General features: G+C 35.3%; 1 protein-coding gene across 1 annotated transcript in view; it reads left to right on the forward strand.

The window, feature by feature from the left end:
* SLCO6A1 (solute carrier organic anion transporter family member 6A1) overlaps positions 1-19,991 on the forward strand; it is a 96,732-nt gene that overhangs the window by 34,811 nt on the left and 41,930 nt on the right. Inside the window, exons 7-8 of the mRNA XM_027101248.1 lie at positions 10,019-10,163; positions 16,544-16,739. Coding sequence (XP_026957049.1) covers positions 10,019-10,163; positions 16,544-16,739 — 341 coding nt within the window. The remainder of the gene's footprint in view (positions 1-10,018; positions 10,164-16,543; positions 16,740-19,991) is intronic.

A 19,991-nucleotide genomic window follows, 5' to 3' on the forward strand; every position in this document is an offset into this window, starting at 1 on the left:
GAATGGATGTTGAATTTTGTTAAATGATTTTTCTGCATCTATTGAAATGATCACACAATTTTTATGCTGTTTTGCTAATGTGATATATCACATTGATTGATTAGTGGACATTGAACCATTCTTGCATCCCTAGAATAAATCTCACTTGATCATGGTGTATGATCCTTTTTATATAGTGTTGAATTCAATTTGCTAATATTTTGTTGAGGATTTTTGCATCTGTATTCATCAGATATTTTGGCCTGTAATTTTCTTTTTTTGTGTGTCTTTATCTGGTTTTTGTATGAGGGTAGTGGTGGCCTTGTAGAATGAATTTGGGAGTGTTCCCTCCTCTTAAATTTTTTGAAATAGTCTGAGAAGGATAAGTATTATATCTTCTTTATATGTTTGGTAGAATTCCCCTGTGAAGCCGTCTGGTCCTAGACTTGTTTGCTGGGAGTTTTTTTTCTTACAAATTCAATTTCACTACTAGTAATCAGTCTGTTCAGATTGTCTGTTTCTTTTTGATTCAGTTTTGAAAATTGTATGTTTCTATAAATTTATCCATTTCTTCTAGGCTGTCAAATTTGTTGTATTCCCTTACGATTTTTTGTATCTCTGTGATATTGGTTATAATTTTTCCTCTTTCATATCTTATTTTGTTTATTTAGATCCTCTCTCTTTTTTCCTTAATGAGCCTGGCTTAAGACTTATCAATTTTGTTTATCTTTTCAAAAAAACAAAACAGCTCTTGGTTTTGTCGATCTTTTCTATTATTTTTTGGTTTCTGTTTTATTTATTTCCTCTCTGGTCATTATTATTTCCTTCCTTCTGCTGACTTCAGGCTTTGTTTGCTCTTCTAATTCCTTTAGGTGGTAGTTTAGGTTGTTTGTTATCGAGATTTTTCTTGTTTCTTCAGGTAGGACTGTATTGCTATAAACTTCCCTCTTAGAACTGCTTTTGTCACATCCCACAGATTTTGGAAATTTGTCTTTTTATTTTCATTTTTCTCAAGGTATTTTCTGATTTCCTCTTGGATTTCTTCATTGGCCCATTGGTTTTTTAGTAGTATTTTGTTGTCTACACAAGTTTATGTTTTTTCCTGTAATTGTTTTCTAGTTTCATACCACTGTGGTTAGAAAAAATACTCAATATAATTTCTGTCCTCTTAAACTTGTTGAGACTTGCTTTGTAGTGTACATCTGATCTGACCTGGAGAACACTCCATTTGCACTTGAAAAGAATGTATATCTGCTGTTTTGGGATGGAATGTCCTATGGATGTCTATTAAGCCAACTGGACTAATGTGTCATGTAAGACCACCATTTCCATATTGATTTTGTGTGTGGATGATGTGTCCATTGATGTAAGTGGAGTATTAACATCCCCTACTATTATTGTATTATTTTTAATTTCTCCCTTTACATCTGTTAGTGTTTGCTTTGTATTTTTAGGTGCTCGTCTATTACGTGCATATATGTTAATGAATGTTACATCCTCTTCTTATATTGATCCCTTTGTCATTATACAATGACCTTCTTTGTCTTTTATTATGGACTTTTTTTTTTTTTTTGCGGTACGCGGGCCTCTCACTGTTGTGGCCTCTCCCATTGTGGAGCACAGGCTCCGGATGCGCAGGCTCAGTGGCCATGGCTCACGGGCCCAGCCACTCCACGGCATGTGGGATCTTCCCGGACCGGGGCACGAACCCGTGTCCCCTGCATCAGCAGGCGGACTCTCAACCACTGCGCCACCAGGGAAGCCCTGGACTTTGTTTTAACATCTATTTTGTCTGATATGAGTATTGTAACCCCAGCTTTCTTTTCATTTCCATTTGCATGAACTATCTTTTTCCATCCCCTCACTTTCAGTCCATGTGTGTATTTAGGTCTGAAGTGAGTTTCTTCTAAGCAGTATATAGATGGATCTTGTTTTTTTCTATCCAATCAGGTAACCTTTATCTTTTGATTGGAGCATTTTCCCAATGACATTTAAAGTGATTATTGATAGGTATATACTCATTGCCATTTCATTACTTGTTCTGGTTGTTTTTATAATTCTTCTCTGTTCTTCTTATCTTAGTTTTCTCCCTTGTGGTTTTATGATTTTCTTTAGCAGTATACTTGTATTTCTTCCTCTCTAGTTTTTGTGCATCTGTTGTAGGTTTTTGATTTGTGGTTACCACAGGCTTCATATGTGTTGACCTATAACACTATCTACTTGTATTAAGCTGTTCTCCGTTTACATTCAAACACATTCTAAAAGATCTACATTTTTACTCCCCCATCCATGTTTTGTGTTGTTGATGTCATATTTACATTTCCATATTTATCCCATAACTCTTTATTGTATTATAGTTGATTTTACAATTTTTGCCTTTTAATCTTTATACTAGCTTATTTAAATGGTTGATCCATAGCCTTTACTATATATTTGCCTTTCCTAGTGGGATTTTTCCTTTTTCATAAATTCTCACTTATTGTTATAATCTTTTCTTTTCCACTTAGAGAATACCCTTTAACACTTTGTTTAGGGTCAGTTTAGTATTCATGATTTCTTTTTGTTTTTTTCTGTCTAAAAAGTTCTTTAACTCTCCCCAAATCTGAATGATAACCCTGCTGGGTAGAGTATCCTAGGTTGTAGGATTTTCCCTTTTAGAAGTTTAAATATATCATGCCACTCCCTTATGGCCTGCAAAGTTTCTGCAGAAAAATCACTGATAGATCTATGGGGGTTTCCTTGTATGTGACTCTTTATTTTTCTCTTGCTGGTCTTTAGAATTCTCTCTTTATCTTTAACTTTTGCCATTTTAATTATTGTGTGTCTTGGTGTAGATATCTTTGGGTTCATCTCTTTTGAGGCTCTCTGTGTTTCCTGTACCTGGATATCTGTTTCCTTCTTCAGGTTCAGGATGTTTCCAGCCATAATTTCATCAAATACATTTTCAACCCCTTTCTCTCTCTCTTCTCCTTCTAGGACTCCTATAATGCAAATGATAGTATGCTTGATGAAATCTCAGAGGTCCCTTAAACTGTCCTCATGTTTAAAATTTGTTTTTCTTTTTACTGTTCTGAATGGGTGATTTCCATCATTCTATCTTGTAGATCATTTATGCATTCTTTTGTATCCCCTAGTCTGCTGTTAACTCCTTGTAGTGTGTTTTTCATTTCAGTTCTCATATTCAGCTCTGACTGATTCTTTTTATACTTTCAATTTCCTTGTCAAAATTCTCACTGTGTTCATCTGTTCTTTTCTCAAATTCAGTTAGCATTCTTATTACTAATGCTTTGAAATCTTTATCTGGTAAATTATTTATTTCTGTTTCATTAATTATTTTTTCAGAGTTTTTTCTTGTTATTTCATTTGAAACAAATTCTTTTGTCTTCTCATTTTGTTTAACTTTCTCTTAAATGTCTATGAAATTAGGTAAAACACTTAACTCTCCCAGTCTTGAAAGGGTGTCCTTGTGTGGGAGCATCCCTGTTCAGTCTGTGTGTTCCCAGTGCCTTTGGTGGGAGAGCTGGATCTAAAGTGTGCATGGGTCATGTATTCCGCCAGGGTGCATCACCTTGGTGGGAGGTGGGGCTGGAGATAGCATGGCTAGAGCCAGTCAGGGGTGAGCCAGGGCTTCTCCTATGCTCAGTGGCCATCCTCACCCTATCTGGGGTGAGGTTGGGTCCTGAGGTGCTGGAGGAGAAGCCCCGAGAATTGGGTCTGAGCTGGTTCTGTTCCCTGCAGGTGTGTGCTCTCCCCCTTCCCTGCAATGGCACCTTCACCCGAGAGGGTAGTACTGAAGCAAGAGGGGCCAGAGAAGGTGCCCATTGTGGGACAGGGCATGTGCTAAGGTGGTCTCTGCACATCAGTCAGTGTTCCAGACAGCTCCCGATCTACCAACTTTCATGAGTATCAGTCATGGCTACCCTCACCCCGTTCAGATGCAGTGCCAGGTCCAAGTCGGCTATGTCCTCACCAAGTGTGCACTGTCCAAGACAGTGGCAACCTTCACCCTAGTGGGGAACTGCTCTGGAGCTAAATGGGCTGGGGTACTCACTTGGGTGGTAACAGGAAACCAGCCAGAGCCCCAGGTAGTTTCAATCTGCTTCCACCATCTTTTCTGGGGAGTGAACAAGCATGTGCACACTCTTTACGAGTAGAGTCTCAGTTTCTTACAGCTCTCATGTAAGTTCCACTGGTTTTCTAACCAGCTATGGGGACTTGTCTTCACACTATCAAATACCAGGGCTTGGATACTCAATATTTGGTTCAAATTCCTCACTCTCCAGGGAGGCTGTCTGAGCCCGTAATAATCTCTCTCCTCTTCTCTGTCCCCTCCTAGGAGTGTAAGTCCCGACCTGATCATTCTCCTCCCTTCCTACTTGATTGTGTGTGGATAGTTCTTTACAGCCTTGGTTGTAGAAGAGTCTTTCTGCCAGTCTCCAGTTGTTTTCAGTGAGAAGTGTTCCACATGTAGATGTACTTTTGATGTGTTTGTGGGGGGTATGTGAACCCAGTGTCCTCCTGCTCTGCTATCTTGATCTCTTCCCCAATTTTTATACTTTTAAAATACATAAAATAGACATAAGTAAAATAAAAGATAAAAAGCTAGAAAAGAGACAAAATATTTAACATTTTTATAAAGTTATAATGTACATGAGGTGAAAAGTTGTAACTGTAAAAGTAAATGGGATTAAGCTTGAAGAAAAGAAAGTAGAACAGTGAATAAATTTAATATCTATTTAGCTATAGCTATAAAAATATAATGGACTAGAAACATATTTTAAAACAACAAAAACATAATACTTGGAAGTGAGGGAAATAAATCATGGAAAAGAAAAAAATAATGAAATTAACACTGGCTGCAAGCATGTAAGGAATAAGATTTCATAAGGGAAAAGCTCCTTTTAAATGTGTGGAGCAGAGAGATCAACACTTTCACCGTCCTTTTCTTCATCTCATGCTTGTCTCATCCCTTATTACCCAGGAAGACATTTACATACTAGGACTCCAATGAACAGAGAAGTGTCAATGAGTATTATAATATGGAAGAACTTTGTGACTATAAAGGACCAAATGAATATGAGCTATTCTTCATTGCTTGTGTGACTGCTGATAGATGACAGAATATATCAAAGAAGATAATGTCCAAATTATTTAGATATTTTGGTAGTCAAATATTGGTAGTCAAAATATTGACTTTCCTTTGAAGGCAAATTAATTACTATTGTAGAAGACGTAATCAAATATATCACTTGTATTTATGTCAGGACATTATATACTGGTTTTAATCTCTGAGTTGTCTGCTAGGTTTTACTTAAAATAAATTGGTGTTCATAGAAGCAGAGTAGGTAAGATTCCAGCATGGGAAGCTGAAACATTTTTAAGCATGCTATAAGCAAAAAGATAACCATTACTTATTTTCTATGGCAAATTATAGCTGTGTACCATAAAGAATCAAGACCAGAGCAGGTGAGAAGTTAAATAATCAGGTAAGACACTTGAGAAGTTAAAAATTTATTGGTGTCCTCCTCAACTTACGTTTTCCTTCTATTTGTCCATAGACACCAAGGCCTTTTTACTGGCAGGATCAGTGTCTCCCATCATGCAACCTGGATTAGGGTAGGAAGTAGATTAATGCTTCTACCACATGAAAGAAAAAACTTCCAGAATTAATTGCAACATCATATGACCCATCTTCAGGAACTGTTTCCTCTTTGCAACATTCCTCTACAGTGATTTCTTCATTAACATTTGTATCCCACTGCTACTTGATCCCTCTCCTGAACCTCAGCCTACTTTTCTGAGGCCTCTATACCTAATACTTTATATTTTGTTGGTCCTGCTCTTGTTTCAGACTCCAACTAAGTAAGCACATATCGGAGTACCTAACCTAGTTTGAAGTTCCAGACCAGCATGAACCTCCTCTGGTGTAGTAAAGACCCTAGTTGTTGACAAACTCCGTGATGGACTAGGGCTAAGATCCACAGTACTGCAAGATCACACAACTGTCTCCTACTGTGCGGAACTAATTCAGTTTCTCCCTTTGTGTATCAACAACTACCAGAATTAAGCCTAATTTTGCTACATGAAACCACTTGGATACCGATTTGTATATCTGGCCTTCTTCTTTGCCTCCTGTATTTTATATCTAAGAAAAGAAATGGGTTGATTTTTTTTAAGCAGGAACACCTGGAAGAGAATCCATGGTATTCTGAGTATTTGCTATGCTCACAGTCCCTTTCTGAATAAAGTGCCCAGAAGTGTTTCCTTGTGCATTAGTTGCCTTGCTCTGTATGATATATTCCAAATGTCCTAGCCAAAAGTAGATCTGGGATCAGCACTTGAGTCCAAGACAGTAATCTTTAGATTTCCCCAAAACCTATTAAATATCATATCTTGAGAACAATGACCAACAGAGACACCTTGCTGTAAACTAACTAATCTAGTCAGTTCCTCTCTCTTGGGGAGGATATACATAGGAGAAGGAACTCAAGTAACATAGCTTTGGTAAATTTACACAGAGAAAATGAATGAGCAAAGGCCATTGAGATAAAGAAGAAAATGGAGAGAGAATAGTAGCCAAAATAGAAGCAGACATAGATACAATAAGCTGATAGAAAGAAACAATATTTGGGCCTTTGAAGCAATCAAGATAAAGCAATGGAACTCCCACTACTGAGCAGACAAGATAGGCTGCCATCTTATTCTGAATGATGGTTCTATTTCTTTACGAGATCTGAATTGTTTAGCTACTGAGAGAGTGTTTGGGCTTTCTTACTTTCTGTGTAACATTATGATAAGTTGCATCAACTGAATTAGCCACTGAGTCTGTTCATTTTAATCCTAAACAGCATAAACACAAAAATTATCTCATGCATTGGTTCTCAGATTAACATCATCATCATCATTTGGGAATTTGTTAAAAATGTAAATTCTTAGGCCCCATTCCAGACCTACTGAATCAGAAACTCTGGAAGTAGGACCTCGCAATGCATGTTTTATAACCGCCCTCCAAATGATTTAAGGCTAACTAAAGTTTACAAACAACAAATTTAGTAATCTCATGTGATTACTCTTATAAATTATCAAACTGATGCATATTCTTTACTGGGCACCTACTGTGTGCCAGAAATTATATAAATTATTGCATATATGCAATTCTCATAATCACCATAAATATAGATATTATCATTCTACTTTACAGATGATGAACCAGTAATTTAAAGAGGATGAGTAACTTTTCCAAAGACATGTATATCTTTGGACACACACTTACATACACACACACACACACACACACACACACACACATATACAGCTGGCCGAATTGAGGTTAAGAATATAAGAATACCTCATGTATTTTACTCTCAGGCCATTGCTCTTTCTACTATTACATAATACTTGCTGAAAATGAGATATGTAGAGATTGTGATTTGCTTATTGTTGCTCCAAAAATCAGTTGCAGAGCCAAGACAAAAAACCAGATTTTCTGTTTCTTGTTTTGCTTGTTATATCTAATACAGACTTCCATTTCATACAACATCATGGAATATTGCTATAACTTTCATTAGAATAAGGACTGTGCTTAATATTCAATTCTCAATAATTATTATGAATAAATCAACATTTGTGAACTAGAAGGACCTCTAAAAGAGGTGTAATCCACTAACTGAGCAGTATCTGAATGTGCAACATAAGAAATGTAAAATTAAAAAAATAAAATATTCAAATTAGACTTCATAAGTATCTATTTTTAAAATTAGATAAAGTAAAAAGTAATCACAAAACTATAAATAATTCAGAACTACTCAAGAACTTCATGAAAAAATTTAAAACTCTATGTAACAGTATTAGAGGAGACTAGGATAAGTTGAGAGATATACAATTTAATGAATAAAATGACAACTTTCATATATGTGATTTCTTTCTCAAATAATCTATGAATTCAATGTGATGTAATCAGTACTATGGCAAGAATTTTATTTTTTTAGTAAATGACAAATTGATTCTAAAATTAGTATGGCAGAATAAGGGCATGAATAGGTAAAACAAAGAGTGTTGATCCTAGTACACATTAAGACAGGCTATAAAGCCTTAGTAGTGGAAAAAAAAAAAGGTAGCATTTTCTCAGTACAGATAAATAGGCCAGTGGAACAGAATAAAGAACACAGCTACAGATTAATGTATCTAAGAACTTGTCATATGATGGAAGAGGCACTTCAAGGATGATTGTTCAATAGGTGTGATGACTAACTTCGTTCTCTATTTGGTAAAATGAAGTTGGCTCTCTACTTCACATTATGCAAAAAGGTGATTTCTAGGTTAATGGAATGTGACTAGAAAAAAGTTAATGTTTAAAATGAAAGAAATACCTTGTGACACAGAGGTAGGAAAAGGTTAGACAAGATTCCCAATAGCGTCAAATATTGGCTTATAATTTATGAATTAGATTGCATTAAGTCAAAGATTTCTGTTCAATGAAGGAAGCTATAGACAGTGCTAAAATGTGGGCGACAGATATCTAAATCCAACAAGAGATTAATATTTAGAATAAACAAGGAATTCTTGGAAAATCTACACAAGAATTTCAGGAAGCCTAGTAAACATACAAATAGCCAGTTCATACACACAAAACAGTCCTAAATAGCTAAGAATTATATCAAGAAATGCTCAGTTATATTTGAAATTAGAGAAATACAAAATATAGCATTGTAATAATGTACATTCATCAGCATGGAAAAATTTTGAAAGCCAGCCAATATTAAAGTGTTTGTGATTATGGGGAGTGTGCCAGTTATCTATTGCTACATGACAAACCTCCCCAAAACTTAGTGGCTTAAAATACTAGAGCATCGGTATTGCCCATGATTCTGTGATTTGTGCAGAGCTTACTCTTCTCAGCTCTACTTGTGGTCAGTTGTAGTGAACTAAGTCTGGGGGATGGAGTCATCTGAAGACTTGTTCACTCAGATATTAGCTTTTGATCCTGGCTGTTTGCTGAAATGCCCACACATCGCCTCTCCATCTGGCCTGGGCTTTCTCATAACATGGTAACCAAGTTCCAAGGCCAGAGTCCTGAGAGAGTGAGAGTTCCCAGCAGAAGTGATATTATCCTTTTATGACCCAACCTCAGAAGTCTTGCAGCATTACTTGCTTTGCTGAGGCAGTCGTAAAGCCCTTTCGAAGTTCAGTGCCTCTTTCTTGGAGAATAGCAAAGTTCTGGAAGGGGATGTGAAGTCAGAAATATTGATCTGATGAATTTTAGAAAGTATGAGTTGCTACATGAAGAAAATGGAACTATCTTGTATTATGGTGGGACTATAAACTGATAATTCTGGAGAAAAGATTTGGAGAAATAATGGAATGAAGTATACCAAATTCCAATGCCCTAGCAATCCCCTTCTAGGATATATACTTCCAAAGACACTCTATCCTATTTCCTTAAGGGTTGCACAGGGATGTTTAATGTAGCCTTGTTTGTGCCAGTAGGAAGTTGAAGTCAGCCTAAGCATTTAACCCTATGGGAGTGGATAAATATTGTGGAATTACACTATGTAATGTTAAATAGCACTCAGAAGATGAATTCAGTGAATATGCAGAAAATGATTAGATTTTAGAAATTGTGTTTAGGGCTAGAAAAAGAAATTTTAAGTTTGTTAAAAAATATGTACAAATAAAAAACACCACTAAATAGTTTCAAAGATATATACATATCTAGGAAATACAGAAATTAGTTTGAAGGTTAATGTTTTAGTTCTAACAGTTCTAGCAAACTGCCAGATCCCCAAATAAAAATTATAGGTGGTATGGAGATCAAATAACAAATAAAAATGGTTAAAACACTACATGTCTTTTATGGTATGTGTATATTGGTGAATTTTAAATTTATATTTCAAGTTTTATATACATATATATGTATTTTCAGTTAAGGTTGAGAAAGCTAAACTTTTTGTGGATTGGTCATTAACATACGAGTGGGTATATCTATTCCTCTTTACCTAACAAAATAAAATAATTCACATGTAACTTATTTCTATTTCAGATTCTGATCAAGAATCCAGTGTTTGTGTACCTATCCCTGTCCAGAGCTTCAGAATATTTAATTATCATTGGAGCATCTGAATTTTTGCCTCTATACATAGAAAATCAGTTTATATTAACACCCAGTGAAGCAACTGCACTTGCAGGTAGACATTTCCATTTGTACTCATTATGAAATTTTTATGTAAAGTTTTCTTATATGCATTTATGAACTATTTCAAATAAGCAGAAAGTAGAAGGAGTAGTAGCATTTGCTTAAACTTTAAATATCTAAGGTCTGCTTGCTGAAATTTTTAAAATATGAGCACTTTGCCATCATTGCATCAATAGTTTTTAATACATAAAACTTTGTAAGACTTCTGTACCTCTTCTTTATCCCATTTCTCTCCCTCCCCCCCCATAGGTAACAACTCTTCTAAAGTTAGAGTTCATCCTTCTCTCACATTTAAATATTTTTACCTCTGATGTACCTATGTGCATACAATCTGTTTCTAAAATTCATATATCATTTTGTATGTACTCTTCTGTTACTTTCATCTGAAATTATGTTCCTCGATTCATGTTGATCTCTATTTAGTGCATTTTAACAGTGCTGTGGGATTCTATTTTATGAATACTGTTTATTTATCCATATCATATAAAAGGATATGACGTTGCCCCCAACTTTTTCACTTTTCCAAACAGTGCAGTAACAAATAGACTTGTACATGTCTCCTTGTGCACATTTGTAAAAGTTGATCTATATTTAGACGTTCAAGAGGCATTGCTATTGTGTACATCAGTTTTACTAGATATTGAGAATTGGCTGTCCAAAAGAGGTTGCAAATGGAATTAAATGTTTTACAGTTCCAGCATTAATGGAAAGATGGTAAATGTGATCATTTATTTTATGCTATAAAAAGTCAGAGATGCATACTGTAACTTGCAGGTAACCAGTAAAAGGATAGTAAGAAGAATAGTAAATGAGTATATTTATTTGAAAATTTTTACTAATAATTTAAAAAAATAAGAAAGGAAAAAAAGAAGGAACATAAAACATGTGGGCCAAATAAAAAACAAATGTTAAGGTGTGCAAAAACATTGACTATCAGCCTATTATTGAGTAGATTTTGTGATAAAGGGCATGCCACTGTCAGACTGCACATAGTCCAAAAGCCAAACATGACACAGTTTCAGGGGCCATGACAGATTTTTCCACAGGTATACCACATTGTTTGACACTCTGATTAATTAATAGAGATAGGGACTAAACCCATTCAATTTGTTTCATAGAGTATTTAATTAAGGCTCATATCAACAGGACTCCAAAGAACAGGATAAGGCCACTTGCAGTATTGGCCTCAATCATGCTGGCAAATTCCTGGACCAAGCCAGCTGAACAAATTTCTTGACCCTCAGGGTCTACCTTAGAAAGCAAGATGGCTTTCTCCTAAAGTTTCCATATTGACCTTTCCACTTAGCCTGAGGTATTAATCCAGGCATAGAAGAATGCATTAGCAATTGCATATATTCTACCCTGGCCTGCAAGGATGAAGTTTTGGTCAATTCTGTCATCCATAACAATGATGATCAGTGACTGAGGCTGACCAGAGTGCTTTCCGGGGATGAGGTGTCATTGATTATTTCAACTAAAGTTAGGGACAAATTTTGTACCACCTTTTCTAGTTGGATTACTCTTAGAGTAATAAAGATAACTGCCCTCAGGGTACATATAAATAATGTATCAGTAGTCCCTCTGGAAATCTTCCCTGAGTAACCAAAAGTAAGTACATTTAAGAGATTTCCACTGTCTTCTGAGGGCTCTGTGATACTGGTGGTGTTTCTTTAATCATGTGAAGATCTCTTGTGACCCACCCCCATGGCTTGAACACACCAATTCCAGTTGACAAGTAAGGCTTGTCAAATGGTTAGTGGTGAGTCTGTTTTGGTTCATCTCAAAATGAGAATATCAGTCCACAGAATCACAAAGTCTCTGTGGGTCAGAGCTTTGGTTGTGACAAGGGGTCAGTAGTAAGCTGAGTTGCTTTTAAATGTACCTGTTTCAGGGAGTCGGTGAGTCCTATACAACCAACGATGCTTCTGAGTGGGGACTTCCTCCCTTCTCTATAGGCTCCAGCAAACAAAATCATCAGTCATGGAGCCTTGTAGCTCAAATAGGTTATTAGGTTTGTGGTACCTCAAAGTAGGGAGCATACCACAGCTTGCAGATTAGCATCCAGTGTAGGCCTGTGGGTTAGCTGTTATACAAGACCAAAGAGAATGCCCAAGTGAATCGGCTACTGTCTCTAATACTCAAGAATCCAAAGTGATGCTAGGCTGGCTTTTGGTTGGGGGAAGGGAGACAATTTTTCCTTAACCTCCAGAGTGATAGAGCATTGTGATTTTGTCTGCAGAATCCCCCCAAAACTCGACGAGCAGACTTCTGGATTTTGTTAGGCTTGATCAGTCACCCTTGCTGGTGATGGTGTGCTAATACCAGAGTCAGAGCCATTGAGTCAGGCTTCTGACCCTACAGCCAACTGAATAACGTCTGTCACTGAAAGCTTTGGGCATCATAGTGTAGTGGTAGTCACAATAAATTCTGACCTGCCCCCTTGTAGTAAATGGAAGAGGAATTTAGGTACTCCTGAGGGAATACTGCAAATGTATATTTGTGGCCTGGTAGCATGAATGAGAATTAGTCGTTTTCTTTGGGTGCTAGAGGGATGCAAAAGAAGACTTTGGCAATGTCCCGGACAGTGTATCCAGTGCCATCGGTCTGTGCCAAAAATTTAGTTACATCACAGTGTATGGAACGTCCAGGGCTATAGGAACAATGGAATTCAATTGGTGGTTAATCCACTGTAAACCTCAAGCCCCTGGTAATTTTTTTCACTGAACATAAGGTCTGTTGAATTGAGATACTGCAATTCTTACTACTTCTGCTTCATGTGAGTCCATAATGAGAGTTGGGTCTTTACTTTTTCCTCCTGAGATTCTATGTTGTTCCTGTTGGACCATACTTGAGGAGCAAGGGTAACAATTTATGTGTTCCAGTATCACTTTTGGAGTTTAGAGCATATACAGTACAAGCCTAAAATAGGTAAAAAATAATTACCTATTTTATATTTTGAAATTGGAGCCACAGCATTAGTATAGTGAAGCCACAACAAAAGTGCTCTAAAAGGGGATCTATCTGGTTTATCCAAGCATGTTCACTATAGAAATACCCTAGAAAATATGAAACAAAAAGCAGTCAGTACTTCTACTTGTAGGATATACAGCATCAGAGGGTAGTGGAGAATTGTTGCCCAATAAATAGAGTAGTAGTTATAGTACATTTAAATAAAGACAAATCTTGACCTCTACCTCACTACATACATAGATACCAATTCTAGATGGATTGCAGATCTCAATGTGTATGGTAAAACAATAAAACTTTTTAGAATAAGGCATAGGAAAATATCTTCATGGCTTGGAGAGGACAAAGATTTATTAAACAGGACACAAATTACATAGTCATAAAGAAAAAAAATGTGCTGTTACATTAAAATTAAGAACTTCTGTTCATCAAATGTCAGCATGAAGAGTGAAAATGCATGCAAAACAACCTTTTCAATAGAAATATTCTACAAAGTGTTTGTGTCCAGAATATGTAAAAAATCTGACAATAATAAAAAGGCAGATAATCCAATAAAGATGGACAAAAGACTTGAACAGACATTATATAAAAGATGATATCAATTGGCCAATATTCATGTGAAAATGTGCTCACCTTCAGTGGTTTTTCAGGGAAATGCATATTAAAATCACAATGCAATACTATTACCCATTCACCAGAATTGCTAAAATGAAAAAGAAAGATATATGTTGGCATGGATGTGGAGCAATTGACATTTTATCCACTACTGGTGAGAATGTAAATTGGTTTATCATTTTATAAATCTGTTTGGCAGTATCATAAAAATCTGAACCTATACATATTCCCTCACCCAGGAATTCAACTCCTAGTTATATACCCAACATAAGTTCTTCTCTTAAGAATATACCCAACAGAATGCAAACATTTACAAAATGACATATACATGAATTTTTAAAGTAGCAGCACAATTTGCAACATCACAGTGAATAAATAAGTTGTATTGTATGCATATACTAGAATGCTATTCAGCAATGAGAAGGCATGAACTATTGTTATATACAAAAACATGGGTGGATTTTTCAAACATCATGTCCAATAAAAGAAGCCATAATGTATGCATACTTTATGATTCATATTTTATAAAATCCTATAGGTGCACGAAAGAGCCTCTGGCCTTCTGGTAATGTTTGATTTTTTTACCTGGGTGTGGTTACGTAGTTATGTTCACTTTGAAAATTCATCAAATGTGTAATATTGATTTGTATATTTTTCTGTACACCAATAAAGTATTTACATAAGAAGTTTATTGGAAGTTCTGTGCTTTGCAGTTGAATTTTCAACTGTTTTATGTCCTTTTAGGGTAGTCTTTCATTGACCCAGCTATTTAATTTTTGAACTCCCAGTGTCCAGTATTTTCTTATTGCGTAAGGCAATAAGCCTGACAGCCAATACTTTCTCAGCTGAGTTGTGTTCTCAGTTTTCTGCTCACAGATGTAATTGGTTTTCTTAACTCTATAGTTGTTGGGTTCAAACTGAATAAACCTAGGGTTCTCTGGCATTGTGGGTAGGGATAGGAATTGGGGATCAAACATTTTATATAGACGGCCATCCAATCCTCTTGTTTTTTAAGTCTACCTCACTCTTGCTTTCAGTCATACCTACTGCCCTTAATTTCTGAGATTATGAGGTAAAATGTGGTTTACTTCTTCTTGACTTCTTAACTGCAGCCTTGTTGCTCACCCTCTGATTCTCTTCCAATTCCCATAATTTTCTTAATAAACATTACCACTACACTATTTGTACTTTTTTGCTTTCTAATAAATGAATTTGTCTGTAAATTCTACCTTTTAACAAATACTCATATAATGTTTACTATGTGATTATACACTGTTCTAAGCACTTAAATATTAACTCATTTAGTTCTCCTAACAAGTTATAATGGAGGTATCGTTAGTTATAGATTTTTAGTAGCATCTCATACATTTAGATGTATTTAATTTGTATTATTGTTCAGTTCTAAGCATTTTTAATTCTCATCAGCGTATTTTTACTTAAGCCATGAATTATTGAAAAGAGATTTTTAGTTTGTAGAAATAGGCTCTTCTCTTTTAAAATAACTGCTTGTTCAAATCAATTAATACTTTCCATATCTTTAATAGTGTTGTAAGCTAAGTCTCTGTCTCTGAGAAAGCTGAGTTAGAACACTTTGTTTATAGATTTTTAATTTTCTTGAAATCTAGGCAGTGTTTACATAATTTGTTTTATGCATTGTCATTAGGTATATACATGTTCATGATCTACATTTTCATGGTACATATATTTTCACTGCTTTATTTTCAAGCTTTCCTTTTTTAAAAATATCAAATTTGATACTCTATCTTTTTAATAGTTGTTTTGTCCATTTATCATTATTGTAAATTCTGACATATTTAAGTAATTTTTAACTTTTTAATTGTACATTTTGTTTATTACACTTCTCTTTTGCTTCTTTTTCCCCCCCACTATTCTGTCCTCTCTCAATGGACTCATTTTTTATTCATTTTATCCCCCTCAGTTGGTTTAGGAAATTTTCACTACTCACTTTCAGTTTACTAACCCCACTCCTCAGGATTGTGTATGTGTGTTTGGTCTAGGTTATTAATTTTATCTTTTTAAAAAATTAGCTATAATTATAATTCTTTTGCAAGTTACAGGCTCTCTGGCAGCTTTTACAATTTACACTTTAATCTTGATGTTATGAAGTTTCCTTACCTTATGTGATTTAATATTTATTTATTTTTACTCTTTCTCAGTAATTGGAGTGTACTTTTATTCCCAGGACTAATATTTCTTTCTTTTTTTTTTTTTTTTTTTTTTTGCGGTACGCTTGCCTCTCACTGTTGTGGCCTCTCCCATTGTGGAGCACAGGCTCCGGATGCACAGGCCCAGCAGCCATGGCTCACGGGCCCAGCTGCTCCGTGGCATGTGGGATCTTCCCAGACCGGGGCACGAACCCGTGTCCCCTGCATCGGCAGGCAGACTCTCAACCACTGCGCCACCAGGGAAGCCCATATTTCTTTAATTATTGAAATTTCTCATTCTTAGCTACAAATTTTCAAATGTTGTTCCTCTGGTATGCCTTTTATTGTATTTCTTCTCACAACTGCTGTAAAACATTTTGTGGAGCCTCTTATTCTAGGTCCTTTAGGCCTATAGCTTCAGCCCCACTCACAAATTTGTATTTCTCTTAGGGATCAGGGTTTGTTCAGGTATTTATTAATATCATGCCTTTAAGTTTTGTCTCGGTCTCTTAGTTAAATCTATGTTTGCTCTATGTTTAGAGCAGAGGGGATTACCTCAAAGTATGAATTTCTGTACTATCTTTAGCTATTTTTAACTGTGTTTTCTCTTCCTCCTTTCTTTTAGGACTTATTTTAATTCCAGGAGGTGCTCTTGGCCAGATTCTGGGAGGTATCATTATTTCCAAGTTACAAATGTCTTGTAAAGGCCTTATGAGATTTGTAATGGTTACATCTGCTGTAACACTTGTACTCCTTGCATTTGTAATTTTTGTACACTGTGATTCAGTACCATTTGCTGGGATCACTGAAGATTATGGCGGGTAAATATAATTTTATATATATGAGATTTTTACATCTAATCCCAACAATATATTTGTTTGTCGATTAATAATTATCCAGTAAGCCTAATATGCTCATATCATTCTTGGCATTATTGAACATGTAAAAGAAACATAAGGCATAGTTTCACCTTTCACTTTAAAGGCAGAAATATCATAATGATAGCTTGTAGTATGACTGCTTATGCATTCATTCTAAAGAAAAAAAAACATATTGAAATTAATCAGCACCCAGAAGTAGAAATCTGTATTAAAGTGAGTAGCAACTAGGAGACCATACTGTCTGTACAAAGCCAGTCTTACCTTTGTTTTTGAATTGGTGTGTCTGCCTTCTTATCAAAGAATGGAACTGAAGACATCTGAAAGTATGCATGAGTAATGTCTCCTTTAGGTTAAACATGCAAAAATTCAAAGAACTGGGCAGAGATTGATGTTAAAGAAGAGAAACAGAACTGGAATTGGAAACCAAAGGACTAAGCAAGTAAAATAAGTATAGAAAACAAGACTTACACTTGAGCTACAATGAAGTGGCTTATGGCAGACAAGTGCTCCCACTGAGAACACCTAGAAAAGCTGAATAACATTTTAAAAATGTGTTTAAAGGCATCAGACAGTTGTTTAGGCAACTAGGAATTTAAAGACCAAAATCCTGGAGAAAGGCAAACCTTGTGAGGAGAAGCAATCTTCTGCAGTTGCATTTTACCCTGAGTATATTTACTATTTCTGGACATTGGCAAGAAGCTGGCAATTCCAGCAAAGTGGGCAAAACGCATCTAATAAGATGACAAAAAACTGGCACAGATTTTTGACTGACCTTTGAGCCTAAAGAGACAAAAATTAGGACATTAAAAAGAATACTAGATGAAAATATAAACTACACAAAGAAGAGCAAAGGAAATTGTAACTAGGTAAATCATTTTTTCTTATTTAAATCTCTTTAAAAACAATTGTTTAAAACAGATTAACATGCAATATGGGTTTACATGAAGTGCTGTCATATGTTGGTAGCCTGTATTAAGTCAAAATGTATAGTGTAAACCCTGAAGTAACCACTAAAAAACAATGAATATAGCTAATAAGCCAACACAGGAGTTAAAATAGAATTTTCCAAAACTGTTTGATCTCAAAGTAGGCAGAAAAGTAGAAAAAGAGAACAAAGAAGAGAGAGAATAAATAGAAAACAAATAGAAAGAGGATATATTCAAACCTGACTACATTAGTAATCACATTAAATGCAAATGGTTGTAGTATCTCAGTTAAAAGGCAGATAATCTTCAGTTTAATTTCAAAAAAGCAAGACTATATGCTGCATGACAGAAATGCACTTCAAATACAGACACAAGTAGATTATGTGTAAAAGGATGGGAAAAGATATAACATGTTAACAGTAGTCAAAAGAAAGCTCATATCAGTGACCAAGCAGATTTGAGAGCAAACAATATTAGCAGGAAAAAATAATGTCATTATGTACTATAAATTGGCCAATTCATCAAAAATTAATAACAATCCTAAATGATTCTGAACCTAATGAAAGAGCTTTAAAATATGTGGAGCAAAAACTTATACACTGCAAGGAGAAATGTAGAAATTCACAAGTGTAGTCAGCTATTTCAGTATTCCTCTCTTAGTAGAAGTAGGGAAAAAAAAAAACAGTGATGATAAAAAAGATTTGAATAACACTGTCAACCAACTTGACCTAATTGACATTTGTAGAACATGTCATGTAACAAAGCAAAATATGCTTTCTTTTCAAGAGTGCCTAAAATAGGGGCTTCCCTGGTGGCGCAGTGGTTGAGAGTCCGCCTGCCAATGCAGGGGACACGGGTTCGTGCCCCAGTCCGGGAAGATCCCACATGCCGTGGAGCGGCTGGGCCCGTGAGTCATGGCCACTGAGCCTGCGTGTCCAGAGCCTGTGCTCCGCAACAGGAGAGGCCACAACAGTGGGAGGCCCGTGTACGGCAAAGAGACAAACAAAAAAAAGAATGCATAAAATACTTACCAAAATAGACCATATTCTATGAAACAAAACTCAGTAAATTTAAAGGATCAAATAATAAAATGGAAGTAAGATTTCTGACCATGATGGGATTAAATTAGAAATAATAAAAAAAGATTTCTGAAAAAGCCCCAGATATCTGGAAACTGAAAAAACCTTCTATATAAACTTTGGGTCAAATAATTTCTCCTAAAGGGAAATTGTAAAATATTTTGAAGGGAATGAAAATGTAAACACACATTAAAAAATTTGTGGGAGGCTGTTAAAGCAGTATGTAGGGCAAAATGTATAGCATTAAAAGTCTGTATTAGAAAAGAAAAACGTCTCAAACCAGTGACATTTGTTTCTACCTTAAAAAACTATAAACATCAAAGCAGACTGATTGTAAATTAAGTAGAACAAAGCATGCAGTTGAGATCAGAACAGAAATCAGTGGAGTAGAAATGAGAAAAACAATGGAGAAAATCAGTAAAATCGCAGGTGTTATTTTGAGAAAATTGATGAAATTGCTAAACCACTACAGAGAGAAAATTACCAAAATCAGAAGTTAGAGATCTGTTTTTAGTATAGGTTCTACTCATATAAAAAGGTAATAGGTTAATATTATGAACAACTTTATGCCCATGAATTTAACAACTACCATGAAATGGGTAAAACCTTTGAAAGACAAAAACTCACTTAAGAAGAATAGCTAATTTTTGTATCTAGCAAATAAATCAAATTTGTAGTTAAACACTTTCCCACAAAGAAAACTCCAGGCCCAAATGTTTTCATTGGAGAATTCTACCAAACATTTTAAAAAATCTGTTCTTATACAAATTCTTCTAGAAAATTGAAAAGGAATGGTTACTCCCTAACTCATTCTATGAGACCTGCATTATCCTGATCTCAAAACCAGACCAAGACATTGTAAGAAAGGAAAACTATAGACCTATATCACTCATGAGTATAGATGCAAAAATTCTTAACAGAACTTTAATAAATGGAATCAAATAGTATATTAAAAGGAAACTAAATTATGATCAAACAAGATTCATATAGAGATGCAAGGATAGTTTAATAGTTTAAAAATCGATTGATACATAATCTACCATATAAATAAACTAAAAATGAAAAAAATTTATAATCTCAATAGATGTCAAAAATGCTTGATAAAGTGCAACATCTGTTCCTGATCAAGTACAAAACTAATAATGGAAGGGATTCTATGAAAATGTACAGCTAACATCATACTTAGT

This window comes from Aethalodelphis obliquidens, unplaced genomic scaffold, assembly GCF_003676395.1.
Source record: "Aethalodelphis obliquidens isolate GAN/ISIS:26980383/991018 unplaced genomic scaffold, ASM367639v1 scaffold4, whole genome shotgun sequence".
In the NCBI taxonomy this organism is placed as follows: Eukaryota; Metazoa; Chordata; class Mammalia; order Artiodactyla; family Delphinidae; genus Aethalodelphis; species Aethalodelphis obliquidens.